Source organism: Anopheles arabiensis, chromosome 2 (assembly GCF_016920715.1).
Source record: "Anopheles arabiensis isolate DONGOLA chromosome 2, AaraD3, whole genome shotgun sequence".
Taxonomy (NCBI): Eukaryota; Metazoa; Arthropoda; class Insecta; order Diptera; family Culicidae; genus Anopheles; species Anopheles arabiensis.
The window spans coordinates 106,727,019-106,745,888 of record NC_053517.1 but is presented as its reverse complement, the minus strand read 5'-3'; the positions used below and the strand labels follow the sequence as shown (position 1 = coordinate 106,745,888).

Below are 18,870 nucleotides of genomic sequence, written 5' to 3'. Positions count from 1 at the left end.
TCTGAGGGGAGGAGGATGGTTTGAGGGTGGTCGAGTGGCACGACTTCACATAAATCATCACAGCATTCCCCCGTCCGTCCGTGTGTGTGTGTTGGTGCAGCTTTTGCATTTAACACGAACTTGGCACGAAGACAGCGCCGCCGTCGCCGCCGGTAAGGCTCAGACCGTGCCAGGTGTACCTCAGTCTTCAGCCGAGACTTGGTAGCAGTAATTTTAGATGCAAAGCGCGCAGGCTGACTAGCGTGCGACTACCGGGAGGAAGTCGGTGTCAAGTGTAGGATTTAAGCGTGCGAGAGGTGGGTGATGATATGGGTTTCTTCAAAAATGTTGGTACACATTTTTCGGCTGTGTTGGCGGGGGAGCGATCGATATAAACCAATGAGAAAGCATGTGATGTGTGACGACATGCATTGCGTATACTCTGGGCATGGTGGTTTTGGTACACTTTGCCCCCGAGTATCGATTAAAGCTTATGTGCAATGGGAATGGGAGTGATGGGGGTGTGTTTTCTTTTTTAAAGCTTCACAATCATGAGGATTATTAGCTCTGCCATTGCTTTCGCTTACCGGCCAGCCGGGGGTAGAAGCGAACCAAGCGAGGATTAGTACCCAGGGGATTGTGGGTTTTTGTTGCTTTACGTTCTGATGTAATTCTAGAAGGGATTAAATGTGTTGCCGAGCCAGGGGGAAATGTGTACTTCGAATCACTGGCAAATGGATTTCAATTTACTCATTTCAACAATATGAAGAGAACAAAGCTAAAGGCACAACGTTGTAGAGAATTATGCAAAACAACGATATCTGGGTTTGATTGATGGAAGTCAATTGGATCGTAACAAATCTATCATAGAAGATATCGCTCAGAATAGGACTTTTCGTATACATTCACCTTTCTGAAATACGCTCTCATTGGATTGTGCGATGTATTGTTCCCTCCTAGTGTCCTTTTTCCGACGACAATCGGAAGCTCATCTGTCATCCAGACACACTCCCCTCGGATCGTACATCAATCTTGCTTAACATGGCTCCATTTGATCGATTTGTCAAACTCGGCAAGTCAATCCAGGGACATCAAAAACGAACAAATGTGAATCTTGGCATCTCAACACATTTATCATGAGCTGAACGGGGTGGAAGATTGTAATGCAAATCCTGGAGAAAAGAAATCTCCCATAAATTCTACTCCAATGTGACATTCGTAGATGTCCAAGGGCGTCTATTTTACTGTTGATAATGCATCATTGGAAGGACTTCAACGGGAATTTGGGGCTTCCAATTTTGGATTTGATTTTGGACGTTAATTGTCTCCACAGTAGAGGACTGGCAATGGACAAAGAAGTCGTACTATACACTCTCTGTCGACTCTGACTCATTCGGCAGCTTTTTCGGGGTTTCGGGTCAGTGCGCGGAAGCACCAGCAGTGCCTCTGTCTTATTTTTAAAACAACCCACATATTAACCCACATTTAGTGGGGCTTCGTGGCGGCTAAACTATCGATGAGCAACGTTCGACAAATACGGTCGTTAGTACACTGTTTGGTCGTGTACGCGTGTTAATAAGCCCCAGGTATCGCTGGTTCGGGGACGTTCGAATCGAACAACAACCTCCAACGCGTTCGCCCTGTGGTTTGGAATTGGGTGGTAAAAACCAGAACCTCATCCGTGGGTCGATCACCCGCTGAGAATGCAATTTTTGATAGTGGTAATTAAATGTACCATGCTGCGAGAACGTGATGTGAGAGGTGTTGGGTGCAGGTGAGCGCCAGCAAACACATCCCCCGACACTCCGGTTTCGGTTTGGACCGAAACAAGGCCAAACAAGATGTCCGTTCACAGCTTGCTACACACGTACTGCTCTTGCTGACTCCGCGCTCATAACATCTCAGGCGCAACAGATTCCGGGCCCAACAGGGCTTATTGATTTTCCACCATCCATCCAGCTCCCCGTGTACTCTACGTGTCCATTAGACGGGGCTTTTGGGCTTTCAATAAGCGAGCAGCCGGATGGAATACCGATGCATTGGCATAATTCGATATGAATATTGTATTCAGAGAGCTACAGCCCGCTCCAGCGTGTGGTGTGTACTTTATCTACCGTTTTCCCATTCCGACGCACCATCGGTTCACATTGAAATTATTCATTACAAGCATAATTGGCGCGCATAATGCAGGTAATCAGCGTGAATGGCACGGAATGTTGTTGCTGTTCTCATTTGTTGGCGTACAGAGCGTGGTGGTTCTGGAGGAATTCCAATAAAATATTATCTCCCTAATGTTTGCACTCTGCACAAAAGATCAAAGTAAAAACGATTCTTACAGGTGTTGTCTAGCACTTTTGTTGGGCACTGTCGGCTGTATGTGTGACCCGTTGCGCGCTAGTTCATCAACAAAAAATTGCCGACTGCCGGAAGTGTCTGGTTCACCTTTTTCGCATTAACCTTTACCTCCATCCAATCGCCTACGGGGTTCGCAAAAAAAAAAGAAGAAAATAAGAAACCAAGCCTCCGGGGCCGTCGTTCGCGTGCCATTTAAACGCTTCCAAAACCCCGAACCCGGTTGACCTCTTTCGCAGTCGCAGTCGCGCGACTAGAACAGCCCAGCGCCCCCACAAGCAAAACATCGTTAGACAGCGCCCGTTAGCCCTGACACACACACACACACACACACACACACACACACACACACATAAAGCCGTCGTTGTGTGGCAGGTTGTGTGTGTCAGCCGGATGGGAAGTGAAGGTCCTGCTTGATCCACTCCTTACCCCAAGTCGATACCGGATGGCCCCAAAAACGACCCGGGCAGACCCATTCGATTCCACCTACACGCGCGAGACGCGTAAATCCAGTTCGTCATCCGTAGGTTGCCCTTTTTGCAGCAGAAACCAGAAAGAAGGGAGCGGGAGAGAGAGAGAAGGTTGATGTGTGGTTTGACTTCTAGTTCGCGCCGTGCAAGTGTGCGACGCCAAGAATGCAGTTTCCTCCGTCGCACGATGCACGTTTATTGACCGGCGCCCGACGCCACGACAAACTAGGCTGAGCGCTTCACAGAGTCATTAAGATTTACGAGTCATATAGTAAGGGAGCAGGAAGCAGTTTAATGGGAGAAGTTGATGGCCTACCAACCGTGGTGTACCACTAACGAGGTTTGTGTGATTTACCGAACGCTCGCTGTGCCCCGCTCAATCGGCTCCAAAGTTGCAGCTTCACACATTCTTAACACAGCTCAGCCATTCTTCTTCCGCACTGTCGGTTGTGTTGAAGGAATCGTTCAGCACCTGCAGCAGCTGCTCAATCTCCTGCAGCTGGTTGAGCTCGATCGTGTCCTGGCGGTGCTGCTGAACGTCCTCCTTGTACCGGGCGAGCAGCGCATACAGCCGGAGCAGCTCATCGATAAGATCCTGTGGGAGAGGATCTTGCGTACCTTCTGACTGCTGCTTCTGCTGCTTCATTTCCATCGAGGAGCCGTGCATCGACACACTTTCCCGCAAGCTGGCTTCGATCGGGTTCGGCGCTGCTTTGGGCGTTCTGTGCTTGCCGAAGACGAGCTGCACCAGGGCTTGGACGCAGCGCAGATACGCCACGACAAAGTGTAGCTCGTCGGTGGCGCTGCCGGTGGTCGACGACTCGAGGAAATCCACCGCCCACTCGATGCTGTCCGGCGACGCGGTAAAGAACTGCTGCCGAAACGCGTCGAAACAGTGCCAAATGATGCCGATCGTGTGGTCTAGGTGCTGCAGTGCAGTTTGGGGTCGTTCGGCGTGCGGTTCGGGGGTGCATTCGGTGGTGGAAGCGAATGATTCGAGGCTGGATGAGGCCAGGTCACTGGGGGTGACGTCTTGCAGTGGGGATAATTTAGAACCCATGATGGTGTTGAATTTGGAAGAAAAGTAAAACAAAACTGAGAATCGTGCTTTGTGGCTGATGTTTTCTTGAAGTGTTGGGTGCTAAGGGTAGCTTTGATGACGTTTTTGAACTGTCACTTCGTTTCTGTGTGTGCCTGGCGCTGTTGGGCTAGTGAAGAATCATCCAAGTAAACTGAGAATAGTGATTTGAAACGTTTTATAATTTATTTTAACACTGGAAATTGGCCTCCGTTCTGATTCTAACCTCATCCCTTCTTCTTGTTCTTTCTCCTCGCTCCTACAGAAAATAAACCGTTCGTGAATAGTGCTATCCACGAGTTGGAGAAGAAGCTCTCATCCGCCACTGCCAAACTAAGCTGCCAACAGCAATCGGAAACTAATTATCAGCAACCGCCTCATCATCATCATCATCACCATCAACAGTTCACTGCATCGTCGTATCCACCCGTTCATCAACCGTATCAGGGGCACCACCACTACGCTCCTCCGCCCCCTCATCAACCGTTCTACGAGGAGGAACCAACCCATCGGGTAGAGGAGAGCAAATTTCACCTCAACCTGCCGCAACAGCAAGCGCCTACGTCGTCCAACGAAAGCTCCGGTCTGCACGCAATCTTGCAAGTGATACGCGCTGAACAACAGCAACAACAGCCACAGCAGCAACAGCAGCAGCAGCAAGAAAAGCAATACCAGTCCCGCAAGGAGCCGAGCGTTTCGAAACATTGTGATCTCTACATCGCTACTGCCAGCACAGCCAGCAGCCCACCGCAGGGTCGCGCATATCAAGCACCGAACCACCAAACGACGCTACCACCGGTTAGCAGCAGCAGCACCAACAGTACTTCCTCGGTCCAGCCACCCAAGTTCAGTGCGGTAAACTTCCGGCGCGTCCAGCGGCATCCGCCCGTCTCGTATCCGAAGCGACCGCTCGTCACGCAACGCTCCCTGGGCTCACCGCCCTCGGTGAACGTCGGCTCGAGCTACTCACCGTCCGGTGCGGCGGGCAGCAGCATCGCCTTTGCCGCCGCTGCATCGTCGATCGCAAACGGACAGCAGCAGCAGCAGCAGCATCAACCGCGTCGTCGCCAGCACGGCTCACGGAGGCATGAGGCCTTCGTCAAGACGCGCTCGAAAACCATATCGGACTTTTTCGGGCCCGAGTCGACCCCGGTCAGCCGACTGCTGAACATAATATGTCAAGAGAAGGAAGCGGAAAGGGTAGCAGCGCACATCATGAACCAGCAGCAGTCGAACTCCTCCAGCAGGCAGGCGGTCGCGGCCAAGCCGTCCGCGAGCGCCCCATCTAGTCACGGTACGGCCAGGGCCCATCCGGTCCGGCCGACGCCATCGAGCAGCGGGCCGTCGGTCGCGGTGCGCTCGCGCAAGGAAAACATTGTGCCGAGCGTGGCCGTCCACTCCGGGTCGGACACGGGCAGCAGCAGCAGTGCGGGCGTCGCGCCCGTCCTCGTCGATCCCGCGTTCGCCGCCAAGGATATAGATAGGATAGCGAAATACAAAGCCGATAGACGTAAAGCCATTTACTTAAGAAACAATGTCCACGAGAACGAAAATGAAAGACTGGAACCTAGCAAAAGGTAGCCGACGTGAGGGCGGGTAAGATTGGTGGCAGGACTTGATGCTAATCGTTCCGTCTCTTTTTCATTTTAGATCATCATCTAGAACACCGAATACTCTTCCATCAAGTGCAATTCTTAGCAAACAGCAGCAGTCATCGTTACCACCCTCATCCAAACCGACCACTACCACGAAGCGTCCCCATTCGGCCGGGCTCGCCGCTTCCTCCACGAAAGCGGCCGGCAACAACGGCTCTACTACTACTACTACCCGACCGGTTCCGACCCGCCCGGTAGCAACCGGTGCACGGGAACGCAGCGCCAGCAGTGGCCACAATCGATCCGGAGATGAGAAGCAAAGTAGTAGCGCGAACGCCGGCGCTGGCGTCACGAAACAGATACGAACGACACGATCGTCTCGTTTGCGGGCCGCGGCCGCTCACGGTAAGCAATCGTTCTTTGGAGGCGAAGAAGAGCTGCATAGCTTGGTGTATAAGGGGCAGTAAGGTGGTTTAGATTGCGAATCATGCAATTTTGGTCATATTTGTCACGCTCTCGGTAGTGAGCATTCATCATTCTTATAGGACCTTACTGCAGGAAGAATCAAATTCTAATTGGTTGAGTGTGTGAGAGGAACATGATTGAAGGTGTAGTTTTATCTGATTCTTCCGGCAATGTAAAGTATAAGCTAGGTCGAATGGTTTTTCTTAGCCTCATCACTTGGTAGACTGTTTTGAATTTCCCTAATTTTAATCATTCTTTCACTGTAGGAATTATTTAAAGCTTTCCATTGTAACAGTTTGCGCTATATATATACACAGCTTCGTTATAATTTCGTTTCCATTCGCAAACAGCAAACTGTTGATGCATCGAAGGCATTTAGCTTCCTCATCTCACCGTTTCCGATCTAATCCGTATGTAGCTTTCTGTGTTTGTGTTTCTTTTTCAATCCCGCCCTCGCCAATCTGTTGTCTCTTCCTTTGTTTTGGGAGGAGAAAAGAACTAACAAAAACGAACAACCGATTGATTGTAATTTATGAAAAATAGTTTCTTTTAAAGTAGTACTTCGATATCATTAGCCGGATATCAAGGGTAAACCGACCAGTCAACGCGTCGGTTAGCGGCTCCCACCAGCTCCCTCGACAAATGTAAAGTTGACTTTCACGTTCCCTCGCGACGACGACGTGTGCAAAGTTCTCGTTTCGGGAAGGGAAAAAAGGCGCGCATAATTAAATTAAACTACCAAATGAAGTGTGCCAACGTGGTGTGGGGGTCTTTGGCGAGGCCCGCGCACAATTAACGCTTAAGCGAAACTCATTAAACCGTAGTTTACGATACCGCTTGACGCTTCTCGGCCGTCCGTTTCCTTTTTGTAAAAGCACACGGGGCGGCCGGGACGGTAATGCAACGGGTGGCATTTTCACAAGATTACTCTCACCTACCTGCCTGGTGAGCGGGCTACTGGGGGCCTGTTTTTACACTTTTGCTTTGCTGCTTTTGCCTTTAAATTTACCTACGGCTCGCGAGCGCCCGCCGTGGTCGCGCTTAATGTGCGCGCTCCTCCTTCTCGCCCCAAAATTGGGACCGAAATCGAAAGCATTTCCAATGCAGTCGATGATGTGTGGGAAACGCTTTTTGGGAAATGGTTCGAACGGTGGCTCTAATGTTTTTTTGTGTGTGTCTTTCCATGCTACTGGTTCGTTTAATTATGTGATTTTCAATGTAGAGAAGTGGTGATACCCTGTGCATTTATGTTTGCTCTGCAGCCAATTATGCTGGCGATGGGGTTTTCTTCTTTCCCTTGTTGTTTCTCAATACCAGCAACGACAAAAAAAACACCATCTCTATTGTTTAGCGGTGGCAAATTGTTCTCCTCACAGGCAAGAGGGAGCCTTTTATGTGTGTGCGTGTGTGCTATTCCTTTAATGGATACTAATTACTAACCGCTTCACAATGTTCACACAGACCCGTACTCACAACACTTTCGATCAATGTGAACCTACAGCACAATCTGTCTAAATAGAAAATAGTTTTTTTTTTGGATTGGGATACTACATTCAACGTTGTACATATGTGTGTGTTTGTTTACTCTTTCTCCTATATCTATGAAGTAGAGTAGATTTTTCTCTATCAACTGTTTATATGTTTTCTTAGAATTTTGTAGTATTTTTTTCTGTAAATAGATCGTAAATAAGTAGTTTCATTTAGTTGCTAGAGGTTTTTAAATTTATCATCAACAATCCATCGGTTTTCTTTTGCTGCAATGTCATTATTTCTATTGTACATCACACGCACAAGTCAATCACACCACAAACACACAACCACACATCGACTAATAACGTTTGTTCCTTTTTTTATTACCGTTTTCTTTTCTTCGGTTTCAACTTTGCAACTTTGTTTAAACAAAAAAAAAACTACTCCTCCTCCTGTGACTCCCTCTGCTAAACCAACCACCACCACCACACACACACTACTGCACTGCAACAACAACCGAAAATCGGTCTGAAAATTGGTAACAACCGTCGAACCAACCGATCAACAAAATTCTGCAAACCAACCTGCCTGCGCTCATCCTGGATGGAAATACCCCACAAAAACGCTTACATATGTGTGTGTGTGCGTGTTTGTATGTGCGTCGGTTAACCAAACCAAATTATCACTCGCTCTTGTTGCTGTACAACATGTGTTGTAATGCCTTTTTGCGGGTAAATTGTGTGCCAAATGTAACAAAATCGAATCAACACCCGCACACATGAACCAACCAAACTATCTCCTGCTGGGGACGAACATTACGGCGCACAACAACGCTACACACAGGCATGGAACCACCGTCAGCTCTCGCAAATGCTGCAAAATCTGTCACGGGATCGATGTCACTCTCCACGATCGGAGGCACTGCCGGGGAAGAAGCTCCACGAGCCTCTCAGCAACAGCAGCAGCCACAGCTGGAACGCTCCCAGCGTGCCGTGTTTCATCGCGCGCCGCCAGTGACGGGATCCGCTTCCGCTAACCCACTACCAGCATCAGCCTCCTCCCGCACGGTGTCGACGGTCACGCGCACGACACTATCGAAACATTCCACCAGCAATGTAACGGCTACTAGAACGACCAGCAAGCCCTTGCCAGCAGCAACAACCAAGCCAGTGGCGAAGAAGGTTGCAGCCGCCCCGCTCCCGGCGGGAGGCGAGACTGGCCGCCGACTGGTGCCGTCGATTGCCGTCAACATGAAACAGAGACTCAAGACGACGACCGAAACGATAAAGGGCGAGCGCGTAGCGAAGGTAAAGAGTGATACACCTGCCGCCACTATAACTACCGCCTCTTCTTCATCTGCTGCCAAGCGAGTTCCCCTTGCCGCCGCCGCCGCCGCCAAGACGCGTAACGCTGTAGTAGTGCAGGCGGTGGAAACACCTTCCGGAATGGTGCCGCCGGTGGAGGACGAGCGCACGCTAATAACCGATCGTATGCAGTCGCTTATGCTTCTTGACGGTGTGACGGAGCAGCAGCAGCAGCAGCAGGAGGATAAGCCACCGGGCGGTGTGGTGGCTGGGTTTTTTGAGCGGCCAGAACCGGACGCAGCCGTCGGTACACCGCGCCTGCGAACGTCCACGATGAAACGATCGCATGCGGCCCGATCGCCGGCCCTGCCGAAGGACATAAGCGGGCTGAGCCCGGTCAAGGGGGTGATGCCGGGACCGGTTGAGGTGGTGCCGTCGCCGCCGAAGGATAAGTCGGCCAAGCGCAAATCGTTTCTCAATCGCTCGCAGACGGACGAACCGACCGGTGGCGCAAGTAAGTTGGGCTTCCCGCGTGGAAGCATCTCTCCTCATCCCTTCACTGTGTTCGCACTCGCAGGGAGGAGACAACCCCCTCCCTCCCCCTTCTCTGTGGATCCACAGACGCGTGTTTTGTGTTGTCGCGAGCGATATGTGTCCTGTTGTCGTCCCCCGTGTTCGTGCGTAGTAGAGGAAAAGCGAAGACAGAAAGATGTGTGTTTGTTTCGGTAGAGCAAAATCGAATGCCCTAGTGCTTTAGGAAAGCAGTATTTCGGCCGCTAAATTATGTTTTGACAAAACGAGCGTGTGTGTGAATTATTAATTTGTTACTAATCCAGCCCCTAAATCCAGCGTTTTGTAATAACGGTTTTCATTTTGATTCAAAAAGTCCATTAACTTATAATGCCACTTACTCTTAATCCATCTCATCACATCTGCATGCAAATGATTAAAAAAAGTTTATGTTTCAAAACTGTCATTCAGCATTTCAGTTAATTTTCATTAGTTTATGAGTGAGTAACACACCCAGACACACTTTCACAAGATGAAAGCTGATCGTGATTAACATTTGCATTTGCTTACGTTACTCGAATCGATCCAAAAGTAGACTTAAACCATTGTAGACTTTTTGTTATTGGTAGCATCCGTTTAGTGCAAGCAAGTAGAACCCATCGTATTGCAACATTCTGACCTCCCCGTTGTTACCCTTTGTTTATGAAAATACACCGACATACTAATGCCGTCTTGCACTCGTTTTTAGGAACCACCACGAGCTCAGCGTCCGCGGGTCGATACCAGCGTCGGCTAAAGATGCCCCACAGCAGCCCGGACATGTACTCGTCCAGCAATCGCTCCTCGCCGGTCAAGTCATCGTCCTCGACGGAGAAATCACCCACCAACTCACCGCGGCCGCCGAGCTCCTCGAACCGGTCGAGCCCGAAACACGGCGGTTCGCCCGAAACGACCTCGAAGGCTGGATCGTGCTCACCGCCCGCACGCATCTGTTCGCGGCTGTCGGGCCATTCGAGCGGTGGTACGGTCAACAACAGCCCATCGCCATGCTCGCCGCCAGCACGCAGCCCATCGCTGGCCTACCACATGGAACAGGCCCGCCGGGAGCTTGTGATTTCACCGCCCCGAACGAACCGTTTGCTGAAGATTGTGACCGAGTCGGCGGGCGCGCCCATGGAGGAGCCCAAGCCGAAGGAAATTGAACCATCGTTTGCGGCGCTTTCGATTCGCGACGCGGAGGAGAGCGTGTCCGGTGACGTGCAGATGGAGGTAGAACCGGCGGAAGTGGTCGCAGCAGTGGTCGCGGAGGACCTTGAGGATGAAATATCGGAGGAACAGTCGTCCTCGATAGGGCAATATTCTAAATTTAGTCAAATTTTAAAATCACCCACACTAGAGGTAGCAACAATTAGTGATATGTTGGGTGATTTAGTCGTGGCGAACGATAATAGTGTGGAGCTAGAGCCGCCCGAAAGGATGGAGGTGGATGAGGAGGCAGAGATGCAAGTGCCATCGAGCGCGGAACGGCGACAGGAGGTGGTGGAAGATATGGAAGCCGGGCCTTCTGGGCTGTGTGCGGCAATGAACGGTGTGGCGTACCACGACGACGATGAGGACGAAGTTGAAGAGGACGCGCCCTTGCAGCCGGTCGTGGTGGAACCACCCTCCTCCAGAGGGTACGTCGCGGTGGTGGACGTTGGTGAAGACGACGATCTGCAGCAGGAGCAGGAGATGCGACCCGCTAATCGGATCTTGTTCGACAATCAGTTCAACGACGAGTTTGTCGTCATCGAGAACAGTCCAAAGAGTCAGCTGATCCAATCGCTCGACGAAGCCGACATCATCGTGCTGCGCGACAACGATGGCGGGGAGGAAGAGTACGGCGATCCGCCACTTTCCCGTCCATCGAGCGGCGGCTACCTGGAGAAGAAGAAAAAGCTCGTCAAGATGAGCTCGGTGGAGCACTTTGAGCGCAAAAGCTTGTCGCCGCAGCGCGTCGGCAAGCTCAGCACGTCCTCGTCCTGCATCTCGCGGGCGAAGAGCATGGACGAGAGCGGTGCTGGGCTCGGCGGGGTCGGCAGCTCGTCGTCGGCCGGGCCGGCCAGCTCCTCCGGCACCTCGGCCAACCACATCGTGTCGATACTGAAGCGCAAAACGGCGGTCGAATCGTCCACGGCGGCCAGTTCTGCGTCGAGCAATGCGTCGCCGGTGACGTTCTCGCCGAGCGTCGTCGACACACCGATACGGTCGAACCGCAAGCAGGGCATACTGAAGAAGCGCTGCTCGCTGGACGAGAGCCGCTACAGCCGCAGCCATTCGCCGGACGACCGGTCGATACTGGTGAAGCACACGCGCCGCAACAGCTTTGAGGACGGGGCGAGCTCCAACCAGCAGCAGCAGCAGGCGCACGGTATACTGAAGCAGAAGAGCTACGAATCGAGGGAGGATGTGTCCGGTGCGGCGGCGAGCGGTGGCACCAGCCGCAACTCGATCGCTAGCGGTTCGGGCAGCGGTGTCAGTACGGGACCGGGGGCCAACGGTAGCATCTCGCACGGCATTTTGAAGAAGAAAAACGACAGCTCGTCTACGTCGACGCCGAGCGAACCGCCGAAGCATGTGTCGATCTCGCAGGCCGTCATACTGGCGGCGGCCGAAATCTGTCAGGACATGCTGCTGGTGGACGAAGACGAGGCGTACGACATTAAACCGATCCTGAAACCGGACCACCAGGCGCCGGTGACGCCGAAACCGATACTGAAGAAGAAGTACTCGTCGGAGAATGAGGAGATACGGCCGATACTGAAGAGTTCGCGCAAGAGCTCGCGCGAGGAGACGTCCGACTCGGAGGAGATGAAGCGATCGATACTGAAGATCGACTCACCGGCCAAACGGACGCGATGCATCGTCGAGCAGCCTGCTGCTGGTTGTGGTAGTAGTGGTGATTTGTTGCTGGGTAGCTTGGGTAGTGCCAGTTCGTCGGAAGCGGGAACGCCGGGCGCTTTGTCGTTGGTGCACAGCCGTTCACTGGAGCATCCGGACTCGGTGGCTCCGGCGCCGATAGTGCCGCAGGTAACAAACATCGAAAAGCCTATCATTTCGGTTGCAGAGCGCATCAGAAACATGGAGAAGTTCCTATCCGGAGGCAGCAGCGCTAGTGGTCAGTCTGCGTCGACTTCGGCTGCTGTTAGTAGTTCGACGGGTAGCGCCATCAGCAGACGTGAATCGTTCCGGTACAAAACACAACCGGTTACTTCAACAGAGATCAACAGGTGAGTGAAAGGAAAGAGAAGAGACAAATTGTTGTGACTATGGGACAAGCTCTACTATCTTCCCGTCTACTTCAAGGTTGTTGTTAGGTATAAAGGATTTATTGGATGTAGTTAATTCCCGCCAACAGATGGCGCTCTAGGTTAGCCGAGACGAACTGCTCGAAAGGTGGTGAATATGGTTGAGTTTGAAAATTGAAACGGTTTCGAGCTGTTGTACCAACTGAACCGGGGATTTTCCTACAGACTTGGAATTTCCTTCAGACTTGGAATTGGAAAGAGAGGATGAAGTAGGGAAGATGATACTACCATTGATCTTCTATGTCTGATTTATGGTCTACCTCTATCGAATATTTATGAACATGGAATGTGTTTCTCTTTCCGACGACTAGAGGCGTAGCTCGACCGTACCGCAGTCATATGTTTATGCTAAATTTAAAGCAATCTGTTGTAATCGTTTTAAGCGCTGGTGTGAGAAAAAGCTAACGCTTCGGATGAGGAAGGCCATTTCCCGAGACCCACTTCCTAGCCAGTTCAACTATAAGCCCGGGGTCTTGCCACTTTTATCCAGAGAATTTGTTTCTCGTTAATCTGCTCGCTTATTTCGTCGGGGGTCTCGTCGCGGCGCACGCGAGCGTGCGTATTCTATTTCCGTACCGCCCAAAAGCGGAACGCGGTTGTTGCAGCGTATTTTTGGACGCTTTACACGTTTCATGGCTGCTGTATACCACCACCCCTCCGAGTCGGGTGTTTTGATTTGCCCTTCGTTTCCAGCTGTCGATGATGGTGCACCACGGGTTCACGCTGCAATCGATGATCGGAATTCCGCTGGATCATCCCGCTCCGGCTCGTTGTGTGCACGCGTGTGCAGGAAGAAATAAGCGATTTCCTTCGCTAGCACGCGCGGTGATATATTCTGCCGTGTTGTGGTAATTTCTGTATTTTTGGAACACTCCCTCTCCCCACGCTTTATTCTTTCTCCCAAACTGCGTGCTAGCAAATGGAAAGTCCGCGCGTTTTGTGGGGGTAGGGGGGGGGAATAGAGAAAGGAAAATGCACCCGGTAGCACGAATTCGGTACCCGTTGTTGTGTGTTTTTCCTTTCTTCCGAGTTGCTGCCGAGACGCATTTTACACATGGCAGCGCGTGGGTGAAGACGGCATTTACTTCCCACCATGTCCACATCTCACAACCCTCTCTTTGTATCGGATCTCGATCGGTAAAGTTTGCCAAAAGCCGCCGTCTCTCCTCTTTTTTGCTCTGTGTGTGTGTGACGTCTCTTAAGCTGATTGCGTTTTTTGGCAGCTGCAATTGCAAAATTGCAACCAGCGGCAGTGGCGTTGATGCGAGATGCGTTCACAGGTAGTTTGGTAAAAGGTGTGTGCAGTTCAGTAAGGAGCGGATCGTCGTGCTTGACACGTTCTCGTTCGACGCGTCCCGTTGGTCAGCTTTCCATTTTCAAGCAGATTGTACGGAAGTGAAGCTCCCGTTTGGATGTTGTTACTGGAGCGGCTGCTTGTTTGGATTTCACATATCAAAACACAAGTGGAATATTAGGAGGTGTCAAAAATGTCATCCGTCCCCGGTGAAGAGTACGTTTTGTAATTGTTATTGAAGTCGTTTTCTCTTAGCATATCATGATCATCCTGTTTTTGAATGGCTACTGCGCTTCTTATCCTGTGATAGTGCTGCTGACGCTCCTGCTCTTGTTTCTCTACCCTTGGCACCGATGTCCGATGGCAATCAAAGTAACGAAACTCGTGTTAGGGCAGCAGCTAAAAAAGAGCAGAAACAAACAACGATCGAACTGTGCTGTGCTTGTGTGTGGACTCGTCGTTGCGTGAAAATAGATTTTTCTCGCAAACGGTTACGACAGACGGGGGCAGTGTGTGTTACCCTGTGTGCAACACTGAGCAGTGTTAGTGGTTGTGATAATATAGGTTAAACGACGTTAGAAGTTCGTCTGCTAAACGGTGAAGAGTATTGCACTAGATAATTAGAATGAGATAAAGTCTTATCGGCATTTCCTTTTCGTAAGCCAGCGCAAAGGTGTTGTGTTAGCACAGGGTGGTGGTCATGTGAGTTTTGCAACAGCCAATACTTCAGATAATTCAAACCGCTGGCATTGATCTTTACGACTTGTGTGAAGAGGCGGATTGTGTGTGTGTTTGCAACAGTGTAGAGCAAGAGCAAGTGCGCGATAAGAAGGTACAGAGGTGTAGAGAAGTGACACAGAGAGCAGCATTAGCACCTAATCAGGTGGATCTATTTCTATTTCTTGATGTGGAGTCGGGTCCTCCAAAGACCCAGTAGCCAATGAACATGATACGATGTCCTAACACTTTCCACGGTGTCTGTTCGACCTTGATTTCCATGTCTCAGCCTCGTTGCGTGTGCGTGTCCACTGACCTTTTCCATTCACCTTGGTTTTTCGTGGCCTTCCGCTGGATGTTTGTTTGGTTTGAATGTCTTGTGCGTGTGCGTGTGTGTGTGTTTTGCACGAGGGAATACAATCAAAACAAAGGCGATACAGAGCAATAGAGACGGGAGGAGTACTCCACCACAACTACAAACAAGCGAATTTTTAGAGATGTGTCTAGTCCGAAGAGATGACACGTGTGTGGCATGCGCAGGCGCAAGCGAGGAACCCTTGAGCTGAGCAAAATCTCCTTCTCCAGTCGTTGCTTCCCAATAACTTGGAGATGAAATGTGAGAATAACTTATGACCCCGCAAGAAGACCCGAAAAACGTACCCCAAAGAGGTGACGATCGCTGGTATGATACTGTGTACTTGTAAGGCGTTCGTGTTCTGTTCTGTGTTTGTGCGATAAATGTGCTTTGTGCGCACGCGTCGTCCCGTCCCTCGCTCGGCGGATGGATTAGGACTACTATCTTCCCACTCCCGCCTACCGCTTTCCCGTGCACACTAGTCCCGTGTGACATCGGGTGTGTGAATCGGTGGCAACCGAAACCCAACAGTCTGTCTATATCCGTTCGACTGACGACACCAAGCGTCCGTCGTTTGGTGCGGGGTTTACACGCGCTCGCTTAGCGCTCTGTGCGACGTTGACATCGAGCTATATATTGTTATTCAACGCGAAGAATTAGAAAGTGACGTTTGCGGCGAACAAAACGTTCCATTTTGAAAGTGGTTTCCTTGTGTTGGGTGTCTAAAGTTTGTCGTTCCTTTCGAGTGAGCAAAATTAAGTGGCAAGTTGCAATCGATAAGTAGTGATTTCGGCTTTTTTTTGCTTGAGGAGCATTGCTGTGTGATAGAGAAGAAGGAGGTGAGAGAGCTCTAGAGGTGGGGTTGTGAGACGGGGGAAAGAATTAAAAATACGTTCTAGCAATAGCACCGTGTTCTGTGACGTACAAAACTGTCCCTCGTTTGTGTTGGTGGTCTAATTTACGTCCAACTTAAAATGTGTTCTACGTCGTCGCATCATTGTGCTCGTTTCTTCGGCCCATGACATCCCGAGAACAACTGCTGTGCCTTATTGTGCTTGATCATCGTCTCATGCTCATCCACCCATTTGATCATTTTGTACAAAGTGTGCGAATTGAGCTGTTGCTGTGAACGTGTCTTGTTTTCTGTGTGCGTGTGTGTCCCACTGTTTGATTGCGCCTCCTGGAGTGTCTTTCATACAATGTCGAACAATGCGTGTGTGTGTGTGCGTGTGTGATCTGAATTGTTCGATTTTTTCTCTTGCTTTTTCTTCCACAACGCCTCATCCTTCCAAGCAGTGCCCAACAGCAGCAGCAGCAGCAACAGCAACAGGTATCGCCGTGCGGTTCAAGATCCTCCCCAGAGTGTGTGGTAGAAGCTTCTGACCGGTCCGGCGAACACGATGTCGATCGTAGTGCAGCAGAAGAGCATCACCACAGCACCGGTGGTGATTGTGTGGTAAACGCAGTCGGTAACGCAGCTGCTGGACAGCTCGAGGATACGCCGGCGGCGGCGGAGCCAGAGTTGCGTAGAGTTGCGCCAGAGCATAGCTGCTTGCGCAGCTCGCTGGAGCTGTTGATTCAGCGCAGCGCTTCGGTTGATCGCCCCACGCCGCCAGTGTCATTTGCGCTGCCGTCCGACAGTTGTGGCATTAGTGGCTGCCTGGCGGAGGAGCCGAAACCATCGTCCTCGTCGTTTGAGCTGCTGTCGCCCACGCTCGGCACCGCCGAATCGAACTCGCACTCCATTATCAGCGGCGAGTTCAATCTCGCCTCGCTCAGCTCCGACTCGGGCGTCCAGTTTGGGGGTGGCCGGGGCGGCACGGAGGAACTGTCCGGCACCACCGACTACGTGCTGTCGTCCTCGGTGAAGACGAGCGACAGCGAAAAGTCCCCGTCGAAGAAAACGATCGACGACGACGACGACGACGGAGAGGAGGAGCTGCTGAATGCGGACGAGGAACAGCTGCTGGTAGTGCGCGTCGGGGACGAGGAGTCGGACGAAGAGGAGCACCCGGTACCGGGGCGGCGTAAAGGAGGCTTGGCGGCAGCGCTACTACTGTCACCGACCTCTTCCTGCTCATCATCGCACGACGGTGGAGTTGGTGGAGTTGGTCCCCGTTTGCTGAGACCGTGCAGCAGCAATAGTAGTGCGAGCAGCGAGAGCAGCAAGCAGGGTGGTGGTGGAGCAGGAAGTAAGGTTTGTGGCGTCGCTGGAGCTAGCTCGCCGGGCAGTAGTACGCCTTCCTCGTCGCCGCACAGTGGCAGTAGCAGCGATCTAAGCGATCGCGAATCGGCCTCGACGGCGGCTGGAGCGGACGGCGACAGAATGTTTGGGGGCTGCGTGGGCTTTGGCCGGAGCAGTGGCGGCGGCGGTGGTGGGACCAGCAGTGGCGGGGAGGACGGCACTGACAAGGGATTGCTGCGACGGTCCAGCAGTGTCCGGGCGAAGGCGAGCATGTTCGCGCAGCTGGAAAGCAAGCTGAAGGAGAACGAAAACCCACTACTCAACCGGCCGATCGTGGCCCGTCCGAGGCGAGGTAAGTGTTGAACGCCTGTTTTGTGTGTGTGTGTTAAATATATTATTATGATTAGGTTTGTGTGTGCGTGTGTGTGCACTTTCAAATGACATGGAGGCGCCTGGTTTTGGTGCGCCTCTTGCCCGGTACCAAAAATAGCGCCGTGCGTGACGACACTACTACACTGCGCTTGGCTCAAGCGTCTAGCGGCGCCGGCTAGAAACACATACACACACACGACTCATGGTTTTGCAGCAGTCCGATCTATGAAGATGATGATGCCCCCGGGGAAAGACCGCTGTGCTTTTGCTGCACTGCCGGAAAATCTGTGTCAGAGCGCCGCCGTGAGTATATGCTGAGAAGTGCGGTGGTGCGTCGTGCGTGTTTATTTTTATCCGTTAATCCTTCGGAGCACTGCCGGGCACTTCTGGTTATGATGATGATGATGGACAAAACTTTTCGTCGCCGAGCGCCGAGTGTCTGTGCGTGCGTGTGTGTGTGTGTGTGTGTGTTTGTGTGAAGAGACGCTGCTGCAAGGCGGAAAAGTGTCGACCGTCTATACGCGCATTAGAGTCGCGCGAAAAGTGCATGCAAGTGTTTTGTTTTTCTTTCTTTTTTTTTGGTTTTTCACCCAAAACACATTTTCATTCTGCTGTTACCTGCTTTTCGTGTAAAAATAGCTGCAATGTATTTGATGCGCGCTCATGAAACATTCATCATGCGTGGGGTGGTGTTTTTTCCCTCCTTCACTTCATAGCTTGTCATCATCATCCGTATCACGCAGGATGTTAGGTAATGATAAAGCACAATTTATGGTGAAGACGTTTCGGAGGTTTTGAAGGCAATTTTGTGTGTGCCGGAAATTGAACAATTGTCTTCGAAATGTGTCTTGAAATGCACTTTAGTGCCTCCAACGACAAAAAAAAATACAATTAAAATTGTTTGTGAAACATTACAAAAAAACCTAAAGATTCTACATCGTATTAACTTTCTTTTCCCCTTTCTCAAAAGCAGGCCCGTTGAAGAAAATTCGTACCGAGACATGATTACTAATACCACACTTTCCCTCCATCCCACAAATCTTTGTAGCTCAATTCACAACGCAGACGATCTCGCCAACCGACATCGAGCGAAGCAATAACGCCATCAATAGTGGCCTCAGCAGCGGCCAGTACCGCACGCCGCCACCGCCAACCACCGGCAACTCTACGGGTCATCATCAACCGTCGGCCCACCAACCGATCATGAACACGATACCAACGAACAACAACAACAACAACAACATCGTCTCGGATGACTCTGGCGCCGAGTTTGGTAAGAAGCTCGTGTACTATTTTATCTCCCCTCTCTCTCTCTCTTTCTGCTTACGGAAGTGTGTGTCTGTGTGCCGCTCTCGTTAAGATGCTGTTTCCCTCGTT

The 18,870-nt window shown here is 51.3% G+C and overlaps 1 protein-coding gene across 11 annotated transcripts in view; it reads left to right on the top strand.

Moving 5' to 3' along the window:
• Window positions 1-18,870, top strand: part of LOC120908831 (supervillin) — a 192,768-nt gene that overhangs the window by 126,513 nt on the left and 47,385 nt on the right. For 7 of the 11 annotated variants that reach the window (XM_040320260.1, XM_040320264.1, XM_040320263.1 and 4 more), the window contains exons 3-8: window positions 4,145-5,456; window positions 5,530-5,879; window positions 8,253-9,227; window positions 9,972-12,492; window positions 16,230-17,473; window positions 18,542-18,766. In XM_040320260.1, the coding sequence (XP_040176194.1) occupies window positions 4,145-5,456; window positions 5,530-5,879; window positions 8,253-9,227; window positions 9,972-12,492; window positions 16,230-17,473; window positions 18,542-18,766 (6,627 nt within the window). Of the gene's footprint in view, window positions 1-4,144; window positions 5,457-5,529; window positions 5,880-8,252; window positions 9,228-9,971; window positions 12,493-13,890; window positions 14,081-14,810; window positions 15,776-16,229; window positions 17,474-18,541; window positions 18,767-18,870 lie in introns of those variants that run through there. The other 4 variants (XM_040320259.1, XM_040320265.1, XM_040320268.1 and 1 more) reach the window with 4 other exon arrangements.